The following is an 18,226-nucleotide window of genomic DNA, read 5'->3' on the forward strand; positions in this document are numbered from 1 at the left end:
TAAAAAAATGGCATCTTTGTACGGAGAAGACCAAGTTAAAAAGCGTGACTGTATCGCTAAAATTTCATGTGTTTATGAGTTTATCCTATCTATCTATGCATAGTATATAGTACGAGTAATAGTAATAAATTTAATGAAGTACAATGTAAAATCCAATACGAAAGATAATATGATAGTTTTAACAATATCATTAAGGAAATATTATAAGTGAAAAATCTAATTTCCATTTTAGAGAATTTATTAGGACAAATGATAAAGAAAATTATTCGATTTTACTTATTTTAAATATTGGATATACAGTGTTATTTATTATTTATCTATACATCTATAGAACTTTATTTAAATTATAGTTTAAGAAATCAGGATATATAATTTTCAACTTATACAAATTAATTGTATTTAAAACTTATAAATTAGTATCCTACTAGCATATGAATTGAATTGTTCACCAAGAGAAAAACATCTTGGTAATTAGCAAGATGTATATGGTTTCCAAATTATGATACGTACGTTTCCTATAAACTATAAATACACGCCTTTTGCAAGTCAAATTCTATATTTCTTGCAAATTTAATATTATATATTCTCTGCACGTCATACGTACTTTCTTCTTAGTCAAATTCTATAGTTTTTTTTTTTTATCATTACCAATAAGGTATCAATCTCTCTTTCTCTACCCATACACACATTTGCTCCTCGACCTCTTGTAAGGTTACCAGCCACTTGATTACTAGGCCACATACAGTTGCATTGAATTTATTTTAAAGTATTTTATTTTTATCGTAAAGGCATATGTAGCTCACTTTAATTTTAATGAATTCTGAATTCATGACGAAAAGTATGAAGTATAAATAGAGATAGATATTATGGAGAGTTGAAATTGTAGTTTTATTTATTTATTTACACAGAAATATGTAAAATGATGCGTTTATCTTACACACATTTAAGATATATACGTACTTCAATTCAGTGTCATTCATCACATGTTAATTAGTACATTTGGTGGACTGTCCACTTGACTTGGAATCACCTTTTAATTTTTTTCCACAAATATAGCAGGCATGAGAAACATATAACTGACAAAATTTCTATTGTTAGCCCATTTATTTTGATTTACGCTATTTGCAAGTTTTAACTCTCACAGATAGTTTTTTTTTTCTTCTTTTCATTGTCACAACAAAGATTAATTCAGCAACATTATTGCTCGATATGGCTGATCGCGTTCTCGCGCCTCTTGACACTCTTCGTGAGCGCCTTGACGCTACTCTTGCCATTCATGGTAATGACTTCCTAAAGCTTCTTTCAAGGTACATTAGTATTAAAAATCTTTATATTTACTTGTGTTAATTTGTAATATATAAGGACTATAAATTAATTTCTAAGTACTTCAATTTGGTTTTGAAATAAATCTGCAGGATTGAAAGCTATGGAAAAGGAATATTGAAGCCTCAACAAGTAATAACCGAATTTGAAGCAATCTGCAAAGATAGCCAGAACAAGCCAAAAGATGGTTTTCTTGATAGTATCCTCAAAAGCACACAGGTTTGTTTGCAAAACTACATATCGTTGCACATGTAACGAATTCAAAGTTATTTATTATCACTTGGGTGATTGAATCTCGATTAAAAATGTGATAGGAAGCGGTCGTGTTGCCTCCATGGGTTGCATTTGCTATTCGTTTGAGGCCCGGTGTGTGGGAATATGTAAGAGTCAATGTGAACACCCTTGTTGTTGAGGAACTAACTGTTCCCCAATATCTCTCCTTCAAAGAAGAACTCGTTGTTAGCGGAATGTAAGCTTGTTATTCTTTTGTGACCATTATTTTTGAGGGCTAACTGTCTAAAAGGGATACTAATTCGGTGTATATTTTGGGTAACAAACTTCTTTTAGACTGAAAAAACCATTCTGATTGACTGCAGCACTAATGACAACTTTGTACTCGAGTTGGATTTCCAACCTTTTACTTCGTCTCTCCCAAGCCCAACACTCACCAAGTCTATTGGAAATGGGGCTGAGTTTCTTAATCGACACCTCTCTGCTAAAATGTTTCATGACAAAGATAGTCTGCTACCTCTCCTTGATTTTCTCCGCAGACACAACTACAAGGGCAAGGTATAACTTTGTCTCTAGTTAGTAGAATCAGACAATCAGTGTTTTTAACATATGTCAAGGTTTGAATTGTTAATGTTTATATCAATATGCAATGCAGAAATTGATGCTCAATGACAAGATCCAAGATTTAAGTTCTCTCCAATCTGTGTTGAGAAAAGCCGTGGAGCATCTAGAAAAAATATCTGCAAATGCTCCATATTCTGAGTTTGAACAAATGTTTCAAGAGATGGGTTTGGAAAGGGGTTGGGGTGATAATGTGGAGCGTGTGATAGATATGATGCAGATGTTACTTGAGCTTCTTGAGACTCCTGATGCTCCCACTCTCGAGAAATTTCTTGGAAGAATTCCTATGGTTTTCAATGTTGTCATTTTATCTCCTCATGGTTATTTTGCTCAAGAGAATGTTTTGGGATATCCTGATACTGGTGGCCAGATTGTTTACATTTTGGATCAAGTTCCTGCGTTGGAGCGTGAAATGCTTAAGAGGATCAAGGAACAAGGACTTGATATTGTTCCTCGTATTCTCATTGTGAGTAATTGGGTATTTATGTTCTAAATTTGATTCATACATGAAATTAGACTCATGATTCGTCATGTTCAGGTGACGAGGCTCCTCCCTGATGCAGTAGGTACTACCTGTGGACAACGTCGTGAGAAGGTTTATGGAGCAGAAAATTCACATATTCTTCGTGTCCCATTTAGAAATGGGAAGGAAATTTTACGCAAATGGATCTCTCGTTTTGAAGTTTGGCCCTATCTTGAGACTTTCACTGAGGTAAGCTCAAACATATGTTGAACGCAATAATCAGTATAAATGCACTTCCAAACACCCTCTAAATGTATGCATGTACTTATTTTACACATCCAAACACCCCCTAAATGTATGCATACTTGATACTTATAGTGTCTAATAAGAGCTTATTGAATTCTTTAGGATGTTGCGAAAGAAGTTAGTGCAGAGTTGCAAGCCAAGCCGGATCTGATCATTGGAAACTACAGTGATGGAAACCTTGTTGCCACCTTGCTTGCTCACAAATTAGGAGTCACTCAGGTACATGATTTGAGCTTTGAAAATCAGAAGGTTTCGCTTTTGACCCATTTACTTATAAATGGGCTGATTTGAGTCGTGTTAATCTAGAAAATGAGTTAATTAAGTTTTTTAGCTCAAAGGTGTTGAACGGGTGAAGGTCTCCAAAGTCTATCTTTAATGCATACAATCTCAATGGTTTTAATACTATTAAACTATTGTTTTTATAATAACACAAAAATGATTCAGATTATGTATTTATAAAACAGGTAAAAAGTGCTTGAGGCTCAACCCAGCCCATATGAATTAAATCTTACCCGGTTCAACCTGTTACCCGCCCCACCCATATTGCCACTCTACTAGATATTGTTTCTCAAATTTGCTGACTAGACCTCTCCTTCAGTGTACTATTGCGCACGCACTGGAGAAAACAAAGTATCCAGATTCTGACATCTACTGGAAGAACTTTGAAGAAAAGTATCACTTCTCGTCTCAGTTTACAGCTGATCTTATTGCAATGAATCATACTGACTTCATCATCACAAGTACTTTTCAAGAAATTGCTGGAAGGTATTTACTATATCAGATCTTTTGGTTAGTCAAAAAAATGTTATTCATCTTGACGTTTTTAATAAATGGTGTTAACTTTATTATTAGCAAGGACAAGGTTGGACAGTATGAAAGCCATACAGTTTTCACAATGCCTGGACTCTACAGGGTGGTCCATGGGATAAACGTCTTTGACCCAAAGTTCAACATTGTTTCACCCGGTGCTGATATGGAAATCTACTATTCGTATACTGAGAAAGAAAAGAGATTGACTGCACTTCACCCTGAAATTGAGGAGCTTCTCTTTAGTACTGTCGAGAATGAAGAACATCTGTAAGATTAATTCCTTTTCCAAGTTGATTGTTTCTTTATTTTATACTTTGTGATGATCAGATGTAACCTATTCTCATACATATTGCAGATGTGTTTTGAAAGACAAGAATAAGCCCATTTTGTTCACAATGGCGAGATTAGACAACGTGAAGAACTTAACAGGACTGGTGGAATGGTATGCCAAGAATCCACGGCTTCGTGAACTGGTTAACCTTGTTGTTGTTGGTGGAGACAGAAGGAAGGAATCAAAAGATATAGAAGAGCAAGCCCAAATGAAGAAAATGTATTCTCTTATCAAGGAGTACAATTTAAATGGTCAGTTTAGATGGATATCTTCCCAGATGGATAGAGTAAGAAATGGGGAGTTGTATCGTGTGGTTGCAGACACCAAGGGAGTGTTTATCCAGCCTGCATTTTACGAGGCTTTTGGGTTGACTGTAGTGGAAGCCATGACTAGCGGTTTGCCCACATTTGCCACACTCCATGGTGGCCCTGCTGAAATTATTGTTCATGAAAAATCTGGTTTCCATATTGATCCTTATCATGGTGATCAGGTTACTGATCTGCTTGTTGATTTCTTTGATAAGTGCAAGAAAGATCCTTCTTATTGGGACACCATCTCAAAAGGTGGTCTGCAAAGAATTCAAGAGAAGTAAGTACTTCTTTATTACAAATTTTAACTAAAAACAAACTTGAAAGGTGAAACTAATCCGCTAAATATGTTAAAATTACAGATACACATGGCAGATATACTCAGAGAGATTGTTGACACTTGCTAATGTCTATGGATTCTGGAAGCACATTTCAAGGGTTGATCGCCTAGAGATTAGTCGCTATCTTGAAATGTTCTATGCTCTCAAGTATAAGCAACTGGTAAAGTCTCAATATCTCATGTCAACCATCCATCAGATGATTTGTATTTTAAGTATGATATTCACATGGTATTTTGTCATTTTTCAGGCAGAATCTGTTCCGTTGGCCATTGATAAGTAAGTGTTTTTGGCACCGAAGCTGGTCAGATGACGTTCACTGAAGGATCTATGATTACTGAATGAAAATAGCTATTATACTGATAGTGAAAATAAAGCAAAGGGAATATTACTGCTTGCCCTCCACAAGGAAGAAAAGGCCTTGTTTCTTTCATTAAATTTCTTGGCATTATAAGAAAAACATAATTCATACTTTGGATATGAAAGTACCTAAATCTGTAAATGATTTAATTGAAATGATATCTACAATTTTTCATTACTATGGGTGTGTTTTTTTGTCTGAATTGCAAATAGTAGAGCTAATTAAATGGCTAAAAGTGTGCCATTCCAAAAAAAAAGCCTAAAATTTCATGTAAGTGGGAAATCATCTGCACATTGTAAAAATTGCTTCAGACATCTAAAGTACATGAAATTTATCAGTGACGTGCGAATCACCTCCGAAAATCTGAGTCCGACTGAAGACAAAAATGAACGATTTTTTGGTTTTTACGTCATTAAAGTTTTACCATGTACTAGTCACTGGCTTTGCAACTTAGCGCCCCAAAAGTAGCGCGAAGTCAATGCAATTTCTCACAAGTCCAAATCTATAGTATTATTCAAGAAATGGCCCGGACAGGACTTAAATCAACTCAATGTCATTTAAAAATATAACCTTGTTAACAAACCCACCTATCCACACACCCAAAAAGTTGTATTTGAGCTTATGGCATCTAAAATATTAAATGAAATGTTTTTTTTCTACAAGAGTTGGTGGTATATATTCTCAATTTATAACTTGTAGTTTGGACTTTAGATAGAAATCAAAGTTGTTTGATAAAAAAAAATATGGCTTATTAAGTTATTATAATGTCATTTTCTTGGAAGGTCTCAATCACATAAAAATCATAAGAATATTTTATGAGACAATGAAGAATGGCCCTAAACACCTCTAATTTGTCCCAACAACACCTTAAAATACCATATAACTAACAACAATAAATAAAAACATACAAAGAAAAATATAAGTTATTATATATATAAAGCCCATAGGACTGAAATATCCCATCACATTCCAGCCACAACAGCAAGCTGCTACAACTTTATATAACACAAACCAACTTTCATATATCCTCTAAATATTTCTCTCATTATCACCACACTAGCCAAAAACCTTTAGCCATAACTATAATGGCAAAAGGCGGAAAGCTAACCAAGATCAAGTCGGTTCTAAAGAAATGGCATTCGTTTACCAAAGGCAGTGCAAGCCCTGCATCCAGTACTTCTGATGAAGAAGACTACAGCAATAACTTGAACCATTCTCATGCTGTTTACGTAGGCAAGTCAAGGCGGCGTTACCTTATAAGCTCGGATGTAGCCCAACACCCGTTGTTTCAAGAACTTGTGGAACGTTCGGGTGATGGAGATTCAACTATTGAGTGTGAGGTTGTGTTGTTTGAACATTTGTTGTGGATGATTGAAAATGCTGATCCTCAGCCTGAAGGTTTACATGAACTCGTGGACTTTTACGCTTGCTGATCAATAATAATGTTTTTTTTTTTCCACTTCTTCTTATTCATTAATCTTGTAATTTGTTCTCAAAGTGATCATGTTTTACACCATTGATTTTCTTTCTTGGATTACAAGTAATTAATCCAATAATCCTTCTTTTTTTGTATTTAATTTGATCAAGTCAATGTATTAATCATAGTATTGTAACCCACTAATTAATTAAGGTGTGTTTATCACGTCTGGAAGTGGTCAAGTGCTATTGGGTTTGTGTCTTTGGTTACATAGGAAGCAAGTTGTGTACAAATAATTTTATGACATCTTTTGATAGTATGGTTACATTTAGACACTTTCGTTTACACAATATAGAGTCAATCCGAACATTATACGTGATAATGATATGTAGTGTGTGGGGTTGCCAGTATTACCGTTTTATTAATATATTCAGAAAATGCAATGATAGATTTGCATAACAAATGTGTCTAAAAAAAATACTTAATCCATTTAATTTTTGACACTGAATTCCACATTTTTTTTTAATTTTTACCATCAATTTTGTCATTTGTCAATTTTTTCTTATTAGGCATATCTAGACCCACATTTTAGACACATTAAACTTTTTTTTTTAATGCACTTAGCATACAAATTTTCTCATTTTTGTTACATCACAGGAAAAAAACTACACACGAGTTCTAAGGTGTCAATTTAGTGGATTTTTACGTAGCCAAATATCTTTTAGTGCTATAGTATTATAGTGTCAATATATTTCCCAAGATCATATGACGTACTGTACTACTTTTTTTTATATATATATAGGAAAGCACATATATTTATGTCTTTAAAAAGCTACTAGTATTATATCTGACCAATATATCATACAAGTCAATATGTCCATTTCAAACGATCACAACTTCTTTTTGTTTATTATTATAAATATTTCAATAAATCAACTTAGGTTATTGAAATTTTAATAGCCATATTTTATTTGACTTGTGATGATTGTCAATGTCAATAGAGAGTTTTAGGTGTTTTTTCCCCTTTCCTAACATAAGCATCATATTGACTTTGCTTTATTTTTATCATATTGAATTATTGATACTGCTTTGTGCCTTTGTACCATGCCACTTATCACCGTTTATAGTCACTTCAACCATAAGTCACCATTAGCTTGAAAAGAAAACGAGAAGATTGCTTGTTGTCGTAACCACGGATGCTCGATCCAGTCGGACCACGAGTCAAGAACGAGCCTATCCTGGACAATTGGAAATGGTCTAAATGGTAAATGGGTGCATAGGGACCAATGTATGCACAAAAATACACAACCAATTTGTTTTCTTAAACACACATTTGTCGCTAGCTATTGTTCATAAATACATTAAGTCATTAATTAACATAATTAATATAGTTTTTCTGTCTATGTGTCATTGTCACATACCGTTTGATTGAATGCGACAACAGTACTGACCAAAACTTGAGTTGGTAGACTTTAAAAGCAAAAAAAAAGGTTTGAAAAAAAGATAACATAAATTAACAGTAAAGAGAAGATTTAATTAATTGTCATGGTGAAGAAATGATTGGGTTGGTTGGGATGCTTTTTGTTTAATAAATCAACGTTTATGTACCAAACAGCAGAAACAGACCCCTTTTTTCTTTCTGTTTAATTTAACACCTTTTGGGTTTATATATTTAAACAAATGTGTGAAAGTAAGCATGAAAGAAACAAAATTTAAATAATTAAAGAACGCGTTTTCAGCTGCTTTACCTTTGGTTTTTCTATGAAATGTGGGTTGGCTTTGAAAATTAGCTTAAAAGTTTAATTAAATGGTTGATGAAATTTGTTAAGCTTAGTAGATGTTAATTGTTTTATACAATCATATTTTGACTAGCTTAATTCCTTTCCAACTAAGATAAAGAGACAAAAATTTAGTTGATGTATATAATCAATCCTTAATTTTTATCCAAGAGAGAACATATTTATGAAACTAAACTACATGTAAAGTTTTTTTATATATATAGAGTAAATTACACTTTTCATCCCTAAAGTTGACATATTTTTGCACTTTTCGTTCCTTAAGTGAAAAAAATACAATTTTGACCTTAAATTTGCCAGATTTTTTCAATCATCGTCCCTCGCTAAACAACGTTAAGTTTCAACCGTTAAGTCGGACACGTGTAAAACACGTGAGGGACTGAAAGTACAAAAAATGACAGTTTCAGAGACGAAAACTGAAATTTACTTTTCTGTTGTCACCATCTTCATCTTCTCCGGTTGACTTTCGTCGAAAAATTAGCCGGAAAACTTAAAATGCCGATATCTCACTCGTTTCTTTGAATTAGACCACGAAACCACCACCAAACTTCTCAAAATTAATTTCCGCACGAATCCTAACCAAAAAAATTCAGATTCAACACTTGCCGAAAAACTCAAAATATCCATAACATGGATTTTGAGCAATATTTCTGTACGATTTAGCTTGTTCCAAGAATGCAATATTTCTGTTTTTGCAAATAAGTCCATGTTGGATTAGGTGTACGTGCTCCTCACTAAGATACCAATGGCGTGCCTCATTTATTATTCCATAAGCTCTGCACCAAAAAGAAAAGTACAAAATGGGGAGAGACCCTCATGTGGGTTCGGTTTTTGTCAATGAGGCAAAGACATAAGATCAAAAAATTAGAAATATATATAAGGAGGGAGCAAAGAGGGACGAAAGGACCAGCAGGCCTGACAAGCCCCTGTAACTCAAATATTTCAGATCAAAAATTCCGATCATCGTCACCTGATTCTTAGTTTATGTAATAGAAGTTCAAAGCAATTTACAGTTCGTCATTTGGTTGATTATAACTCTTGTTCTATATTTGGTATAGAAACTTTAAATCCGTTGTTCGTGAAATCCTTACGTCGAAATCTCATTATGAAAGTTGTTACAAGTTTACTATTGATTCATCTAGTAGTGTGTTAAATTTCATGGTGATTCGTTACCTTTCATTTTTGATGATTTAGTTAGATGTTAGTTTCATCGTAAGGTTTTCGATATAGTTTACTGGTCAATCGTTAAGGTTATTAAGTTGTTACAATAGTTAGATTAGTAGATTGAGGTACAAAGAATTGGTGTGACAACCGATTCATTGGATCTCGTTTCGGTTATAAGTTATTCGCACTCAAAGTTGTCAGTTCGTACATATTCCATGCTAGCTAGTTGATTTTTTTGGTTAACTGGGTCTTGGTTACAATTTTATTTACGATGCTTTTCATTTACATTTCATGCCTTTCAATTTTATATTCAATATGCTTTATTTAGTATATAATTACATATGCTTTATATTCCATGCTAGTGTTTTATTTAATACTCCATAGTTTATTAATTAGCTTTTAAATTACAGATACATGTTACCCAGATTTGTTACAACTTACCTACAACCACATGCTCCTCTTGGATACGATACTCACTTACCCTATCTAGTATTTGGTAATTTAGGTTTATTTTTGTTTGTTACTTCGACGACGATCAATCCACAATATCAACTCACATCAAATATTAACGAAAAGTTTGGTGGTGTTTTCGTGATCTAATTCGAAGAAACGAGTGAGATATCGTCATTTTAAGTTTTCCGACGAAAGTCATCTGGAGAAGATGAAGATGATGACAACAGAAAAGTAAATTTCAGTTTTCGTCCCTGAACTTGTCATTTTTTGCACTTTCAGTCCCTTACGTGTTTTGCACGTGTCCGACTTAACGGCTGAAACTTAACGACGTTTAGCGAGAGACGATGATTGAAAAAATCTGCCAACTTTAAGGTCAAAATTGTAATTTTTTCACTTAAGGGATGAAAAGTGCAAAACGTGTCAACTCCAAGGACGAAAATTGTAATTTACTCTTTTATATATAAGCTTTTATTGTCTATAACATCTAGATACTTTTCTGTCCTTTCAAGTAATCATCTGATTATGTTTCTTTAAATCGAATGTTAAAACATAGGAAAATGTTAAATGAAATCCTTAGAGCTTCACTTAACATGCATAAAAAATTTATACACTTCTATATCAAAAGTCCACAAAGATACTAAGAAGTTTCAATAGAGATAACTTTTTTTTTTGAAAGGTGAATTTTGCTTAAAACTTCGTGTCGCGATTCGACAGCAGGAGGTCTAACATACGTTGTCTTAACCGGGTTCGCGCTAGAGAGCTCCCTCGAAGTAGAAATGCCTATTTCAAATACCCGATGGAGGGAAAACACCCTACTAATCCGCCCGAAGGCACGACGATCAATAGGGGTAAACCCTGCATCCTCAAACTTGAATCTGGGTATACCCAAGCCAAGCCTTCATAGAAGACTTTCCTATGTACTTCCCAAGTCTTGAACCCAAGACCTCCTACTTGTAAGACAGGTGCTCAACCATTTGAGCTAACTAGGAAGTACTTCAATAAAGATAAGTGATTACAATATTATGACTTAAATAAGAAACAAAATCATTGTTTGATAAATTAACTAAGGAAACAGAAAATAATTGAATGACTTTTGGGGACAAATGAAGTTGTGGTTAGGGGTGAAAGGCCACTTAAACCCAGATCTAGTTTTCAGCACTACTAGTGCCAACACAGATGGCTTGTATTGGGTTTGTATTGCTTTGATACGGGTGGATTAGGTGTGTTCCGGGTTAGTAAAAGATGTGTATCGAAGGCATCGTATTAGTGAATATGGGTGTTTAATTGGTTTTAGTAGTATTATTATTTTTATCAATTTCTTGTCTCATACCATATAGTATTAGTATTTAAATGTCGAGTTCTAGATTCGTTGAAAGGATTTTTATTGAGCTATTTTAAGAAATTATACAGATGTGGTGTTGATTGAAACTTGTATTGATTCATCTTTGGTATAAAGTAAACACCCTGTAATCTACAAGTTTTAGTTATAATACCTTGATGGATGAGAAAAAATGGTTGAGATGTAGACAATTTTTTTTTTTTTGAAAGACAGAATTTTATTAAAATAAGCGATCAACTAACTAGATGATAGCGGTCAAAAGTACAGTACATACAATCTAGAATAGAACAATGACACATCTAGACATAGACAGTCTTATCTTTACCAAAGTAAAGAAACTGTTTTCAGATTCTATTTAAATGATAAAAAAATACCTTCGGTCATTGTATGAGGTGAGGATCAAATACTCGACTACTTCTGTCTACAAAGATAGAAAAATATCTTCGGCCATTTTATAATATAGCTATTTCAAGTAATGGATATTATCAATGGTTTCTACAAGTAATGAAAATTATATTATAACTGTGACAATATTATATTGATTCTTTTAGTGTAACATGAAATTATAATTACAAATTATTTGGGTAATGGAATAATGGACCCCATAAACACAAACTTGTGGGCAAAGAAATCTATCATTTTGAGTTGTAGCTTCATTTTTTTTTCAAAGTCGCTACAAAAATTTATGAGTTGTTAATAATTACTTAACATATACAGATGCATACATATAGAATGATGTTAGACCCCAATATCCCCTTTATATATAAAAAAATAAATGCAAAACGACTAGAAATTGGAAATTTGAAGTGGTTGTTGATATAGTATCATCTAAACACCGGTTAATAGCCCATTCATTTTTAAATAAAAAAAAAAATTTCATCTGTGAGGAATTGGGTTTGAGAAGATCCAAGTTCAAGTCTAAGACAACAAGGTTCTTCCCTAATATGTTGTCGTGCTTATGAACGAATTAATAAGAGATTTTTCCTCCTACTACGTATTGGGTTAAGGGGTTATCTAGCTTTAATCTGGTTAAGATAACATATTATAGACTTCCCTTATAATATTCAATTCACACCTTTATAAAAAAATAATGGTATAATCTTTTTAATTACGAGTGAAACATTAACAAAATAACAAAGGTAAATTCCGAAATACTCTAATTTTGATTATTTCATATCTAATGAGTAACACTCTATAACTTAACTTCTATATGTCATACTTACCCTTTTGGAATTTTAATGGAAGTATGGGAATTATGTTAATAGATTATTTTGTTTAAACATGAGACAATGAGCAAACACAAACATTATGCTATGTTAAGTGTGTTAGAATTAAAAGATTATGGGATCAGCAAGAATCATCATTTCCCAATATAAAAAGATCTCGACTTGGGTAGCAAACCAAAGAATTATTTTCTTGATTGTCTTTCCTTGATTAAGCTTATGTAATCGTGTATAAATTGATGGTCAGACAAATGTATTTATCATCATAAAATCAATATGCACATATTTCAATTCTATTCCTTCTAATTGTCATGGTATCAGAGACAGCAATTCTGTTGTGCTCATCATAATACCCAGAAAAACATCCGCTCAAAACTGAGCCACCATGGCTGAAGCCGGCGGCTCAAAAATGAATTCCGAATTAATGCTTCAATTAGCAAACTTACCGCAAAATAATAATCACCAACCACAGAACCCCATGAAGTATACAAAAATCAGATTTGACCAACTACAAAACCCCATGAATCGAAAGTTTGAATCAATAAAAAGAGAGATTCATCAAATCGATCCATTACCGAAGGCTGAAGCTTCTTACCAGAAAAGAGAGATTCGGAAAGAGGCCGCTCACCAGAATATTCTGGGAGCAACCATCATAGAACCCCAAGGTGTCGCCACCGGGTTGATGGCCGGAGAAATCAACGGTGGCGGTTTTGTTTCAGAAAGTTACCGGTGATACGACGGCAAGAAAAAGATCAGGGATGATAAATCTGATCTACTTTGTGACGAGTGTGGCATGGAACGACACACAAAGGAACAATGTTTCCGGCTAATCGGATACCCGACGTGGTGGATTGAAAACAAAAGGAGTGCCAAACGAACCCCAGTCACCAGTAATAACTCCACCAAAGGAAATAAGAGTGATAACCGAAAATTAGATGGTGTCTTTTTAGGAGTTGCGGCTGCCGGAATTGAAGGAGAAAAGGAAAAAGATGAATTTATGGTGGAAGGAAAAGAGGAGAGAGAGATCGAGATGCTTTCTGACAGATCTACTCTCCCTCACAAAAAGTCTTTGATTTGCTTTTCCAAAAATAATGTTTCCAAACATAATAATATACATAGTGTTTTTTCTAATGAAAAAAGGGGATCCAAAGTGTTTTGTCAAAAAGGGGGATCGGTTGGTTTGACTAAAAAAGGGACGACCCAAAATTGTTTTGAGAAAAAAGGTGGACTTGTTTGTGTAGCCCAAAATGGGTCGGCCCATAACATTCTTGCAATCCAAAGCAATTCTAGAATGTCAGATGGATCTTGGATTTTTGATTGTGGGGCCACAGACACAATGACATATGATATTTCAGATTTTACTGATATATCAAGTCCCAGGAAAACCCACATTGAAGCAGCAAATAAAGGAAAAATGGATGTGAAAAATGGAGGAACTATTAAAATTTCTCCGACCATTAAATTGTCTAAGTGTCTTTATGTTCCCGTTTTGTCACACAAACTTTTATCTATAAGTCATGTGACAAAAGAACTAAACTGCTCAGTTCTTATGCTTCCGAATTTTTGTATTTTACAGGATATCAGAACAGGACAGATTATTGGGCGTGCCACTGAGAGAGATGGATTGTACTATGTTGATGAAGTAAGTGCAACTGGGAATGTGATGTTAGCTCATGGAACAAATGAAAGAGAAGCCTGGTTGTGGCATAGAAGACTTGGACATCCTTCAGTTAGTTATCTACATACTTTATTTCCTAAACTTTTTCCGCTAAATAAATCAATTTCTTGTGAAACTTGCATATTAGCCAAAAGCCACAGACAAACCTATAAACCTCATAATACTAGAGTTCAAGCTCTGTTTTCATTAATTCATTCAGATGTGTGGGGTCTGGCTCCTGTTCTTGGTGGTCAAGGTTTCCGATATTATGTGATATTTGTTGATGATTGCACCCGAATGACCTGGATTTATTTTTTAAAAAATAAATCTGAAGTATATGATAGGTTCACTGTTTTTTATTCTATGATTCAAACTCAATTTCAACAGTCTATCAAAATTGTGAGGTCCGATAATGGTGGGGAATATGTCAACTCACAAATGAACCTATTTTTTCAATCCAAAGGGATAATCCACCAAACCTCATGTCCACATACCCTAGAACAAAATGGTGTTGCTGAGTGAAAAAATAGACTCTTATTAGAAATGACTAGAGCTCTAGTAATCGAATCCTGTGTTCCAAAACATTTTTGGCCAGAAGCTTTAGCCACTGCCACTTACCTAATCAACCGACTTCCAACAAAAATTCTCAATATGAAAACCCCACTTAAAACCCTTACTGAATACCACATACTTCCATCAGCACTCACTCTTCCACCTAAAGTGTTTGGATGTACTGTTTTTGTCCATGTTCCAAAGTCATATCGCGATAAGCTTGATCCGTGTGCTGAAAAATGTGTTTTTGTGGGGTATGGTGTAACTCAAAAGGGATATAGGTGCTATAATCCAAAGACTGGTCGTAGATTCACCACAATGAACTGTGATTTTCTAGAAACCAAGTATTTTTATTCCCCGCCACATAGTGGTCAGGGGGAGGAACAATGTGACACACTGAGTTGGCTGGGATAAACTCTAGAAGAAAGTTCTTCCACAATACCTAGTACCACACTTGATCCAGAGATGTCTCCAGAAGAACAGTTCCCTCCAGATCAGTCCTCTCATGAGCAAAGTGCCACCGAAAATATGAGTCCTAACCTGATATCTGAGGAAAGTAATTCTTCACCTGATGAAACTACCTTACCAGATACCATACCAGATTCCTCTAATGAAAATGTGCAAGAAAGTGAAGAACATATGGGTTCTGAATAGATAAATTCTGAGGTTCCAGCAAAATATGTGCTTCCAGCGAGGTCTAACAGAGGGATTCCTGCAAAGCGATATTCCCCAGAAAAGTTTTCCAGAAGTTCAAAATATCCGATGGCCAATATGGTCAGGAGGAGTCTATCTGAAGAAGCAAAAGCATTCACAGCAAAACTATATTCAGAAGAGATTCCATCAAATGTAGAACAAGCATTGAAGATAAAGAGATGGGAGGATGCTATGGAAGCAGAAATGAATGCACTTGAAAAAAATGAAACATGGGATAAATGTGTTTTGCCTCAAGGAAAAAGTCCAGTAGGGTGTCGGTGGATCTATACAATCAAATTTAAGCCAGATGGTGCCATAGAACGATATAATGCTCGATTGGTTGCCAAAGGATACACTCAGACATATGGCATTGACTATTCTGAAACGTTTTCTCCAGTTGCGAAACTAGATACAATAAGGGTCTTATTCTCTGTAGCAGCAAATCAAGGTTGGCCTCTTCATCAGTTTGATGTTAAAAATGCTTTCTTACACGGAGAATTAAAAGAAGAAGTGTATATGGATCCTCCACCTGGTTTCTTTAAAAATTTCAAACCTGGAGAAGTCTGCAAGTTAAAGAAGTCGTTGTATGGACTGAAACAGTCACCGAGAGCATGGTTTGGCAGGTTCACACTGGCAATGAAAAAGTATGGGTACAAACAAAGTAATTCTGATCATACTTTATTTCTTAGTCATAATGGAAGCCGGATAACGTGTTTAATTATCTATGTCGATGATATGATTATCACCGGAAATGATGAAAGGGAAATAAAGAAGCTGAAAGAAAAATTGTGTGCAGAGTTTGAAATGAAGGACCTGGGGAATCTAAGATATTTCCTCGGAATTGAGGTGTTGAGATCACAACAAGGAATATTCATCTGTCAGAAGAAATATATATTGGATTTTTTGGCAGAATCAGGAATGATTGATTGTAAACCGGCAGATACACCCATGGTTATCAATCAAAAATTGTTTATGAAGTTAGATGGAAAACTTGCTGATAAAAATAGGTACCAACGAATGGTGGGAAAGCTGATTTACCTTGCTCATACTCGTCCTGATATTGCATATGCAGTTGGAGTCGTAAGTCAGTTCATGCATCAACCCCAAGAAGAACATATGGATGCAGTTCTTAGAATTATCAGATACCTTAAAGGGACTACTGGACATGGAGTTTTGTTTAAAGCGAATGGTCATCTCAATATTCAAGTATATACAGATGCTGATTGGGCTGGAGACAAAGGCAATAGAAGATCGACATCAGGATATTTCTCTATGGTAGGAGGAAATCTTGTCACTTGGAAGAGTAAAAAGCAAAAGGTTGTCTCTTTGTCAAGTGCTGAAGCTGAATTCCGGGGTATATCTAAAGGCTTAGCAGAAGCGTTATGGCTGAAGAAACTTGTGACAGAGTTAGGTTTTGCTCCAAGAGAAAGTATTCGAATCATGAGTGATAATGAAGCGCTATTCAAATATCAGAAAATCCAGTACAACATGATAGGACCAAACATGTGGAGATTGATCGCCATTTCATTAAAGAAAAACTTGAAGACGGGGTTATCAAGTTACCATTCGTCAAATCTGAAGATCAACTTGCCGATATTCTGACAAAAGTAGTAGGAACAACCATATTTCACAAATGTTTAAGCAAGTTGAATTTTGGTAATCCCACTATTCAACTATTACCAAAATTCAACTTGAGGGGGAGTGTTAGAAGTAAAAGATTATGGGATCAGCAAGAATCATCATTTCCCAATATAAAAAGATCTCGACTTGGGCAGCAAACCAAAGAATTATTTTCTTGATTGTCTTTCCTTGATTAAGCTTATGTAATCGTGTATAAATTGATGGTCAAACAAATGTATTTATCGTGATAAAATCAATATACACATATTTCAATTCTATTCCTTCTAATTGTCAAAGTGTTAGCACCTTCCCCAACTAGTGAGAGTTAATGATGTGATGGTTGATGATATGATGTTGCAAATAGACATGCTAAATTCCAAGAATAATAATAAACATGCATGTGATTGTGATGTTATGAAAATCTCCATTCTAGTATGTCTCTACCAACATAATACAAGAAGAATGTTTCATGGGCAAGGGGGAGGGATGTGGTGGGCATATCATGTTTCATTCATATAGCATTATTTGCTAGCGTCACTTATACTTATAATATCGTGTTATTTAATCTATCTATTAATGTAATATAATAGATTAAATGGGTTATATTTTATTTAATTGAATAAATTGGTGAAAAATAACAAATCACGTTTAGAAAAAAACAATGTCTCAAGTCAAGCTCTATTTTTTTACAACAGTTTTAACTATAAACTTGAAATCAGGTTTCAATCTTTTTTTTTAGCAGCAAATCTTACATTTAAACTAGTCTATAAACTCATCCATAATACATCATTGTCAAGATTTGAACCAAAACACATGTAAATGTGTTCTTGCATCTATAGTAGACTAGAAAGCAAGGAGACAATATATTTGATGATGTCAGTCCACCTTAAAATACGATTTGATAGATCAATGAGTTTACTAAATTCACATTTGTACTTCGCACGAGAAAGATTCAGGATCAATTCAAAACCTAAATATAGCTTGAGAATTGAGATATGATTTATTCTAGAGCTTGAGTAGATTTGTTGTGCTCTTAAAAAATAGGAATGTTTAATCTTTAAGAGATTATTAGACAGTTATATTAAGAAGGCCATTTCTCGAATCACATAAAAAATAAAAATAAATTAGTGGTCATGTTTTATTTGCGAACGCAGCTTAATCAAGATTTTTAGTAACTCGAACTCTGTTTTTGTTTGTTGACCCAGTTGGGCTTAAAATTA

At 34.2% G+C, this 18,226-nt stretch overlaps 2 protein-coding genes across 2 annotated transcripts; both read left to right on the forward strand.

The window, feature by feature from the left end:
- The first annotated feature begins 1,183 nt into the window (after positions 1-1,183).
- LOC122591036 (sucrose synthase-like) lies at positions 1,184-5,269 on the forward strand. The gene is made up of 12 exons (XM_043763226.1): positions 1,184-1,307; positions 1,416-1,542; positions 1,638-1,792; positions 1,920-2,112; positions 2,210-2,641; positions 2,714-2,887; positions 3,047-3,163; positions 3,543-3,709; positions 3,797-4,021; positions 4,110-4,673; positions 4,756-4,894; positions 4,982-5,269. Exons 1-12 carry the CDS (start codon positions 1,210-1,212, stop codon positions 5,012-5,014), a joined length of 2,424 nt encoding a protein of 807 aa, XP_043619161.1. The 5' UTR covers positions 1,184-1,209; the 3' UTR covers positions 5,015-5,269.
- An 801-nt stretch (positions 5,270-6,070) lies between these two features.
- On the forward strand, positions 6,071-6,763 carry LOC122591038 (auxin-responsive protein SAUR76-like). The gene has a single exon (XM_043763227.1). It carries the CDS (start codon positions 6,178-6,180, stop codon positions 6,523-6,525), a length of 348 nt encoding a protein of 115 aa, XP_043619162.1. The 5' UTR covers positions 6,071-6,177; the 3' UTR covers positions 6,526-6,763.
- The last annotated feature ends 11,463 nt before the right edge of the window (positions 6,764-18,226 follow it).

Source organism: Erigeron canadensis, chromosome 3, assembly GCF_010389155.1.
Source record: "Erigeron canadensis isolate Cc75 chromosome 3, C_canadensis_v1, whole genome shotgun sequence".
Classification (NCBI taxonomy): Eukaryota; Viridiplantae; Streptophyta; class Magnoliopsida; order Asterales; family Asteraceae; genus Erigeron; species Erigeron canadensis.

Bases quoted from the DNA above. Each gene is read 5' to 3' on its own strand.
- LOC122591036 (XM_043763226.1), top strand. From the start codon at position 1,210: ATGGCTGATCGCGTTCTCGCGCCTCTTGACACTCTTCGTGAGCGCCTT. The intron at 4,022-4,109 runs GTAAGATTAATT...TACATATTGCAG, and splicing joins GTCGAGAATGAAGAACATCT to ATGTGTTTTGAAAGACAAGA. The intron at 4,674-4,755 runs GTAAGTACTTCT...TTAAAATTACAG, and splicing joins CTGCAAAGAATTCAAGAGAA to ATACACATGGCAGATATACT.
- LOC122591038 (XM_043763227.1), top strand. From the start codon at position 6,178: ATGGCAAAAGGCGGAAAGCTAACCAAGATCAAGTCGGTTCTAAAGAAA.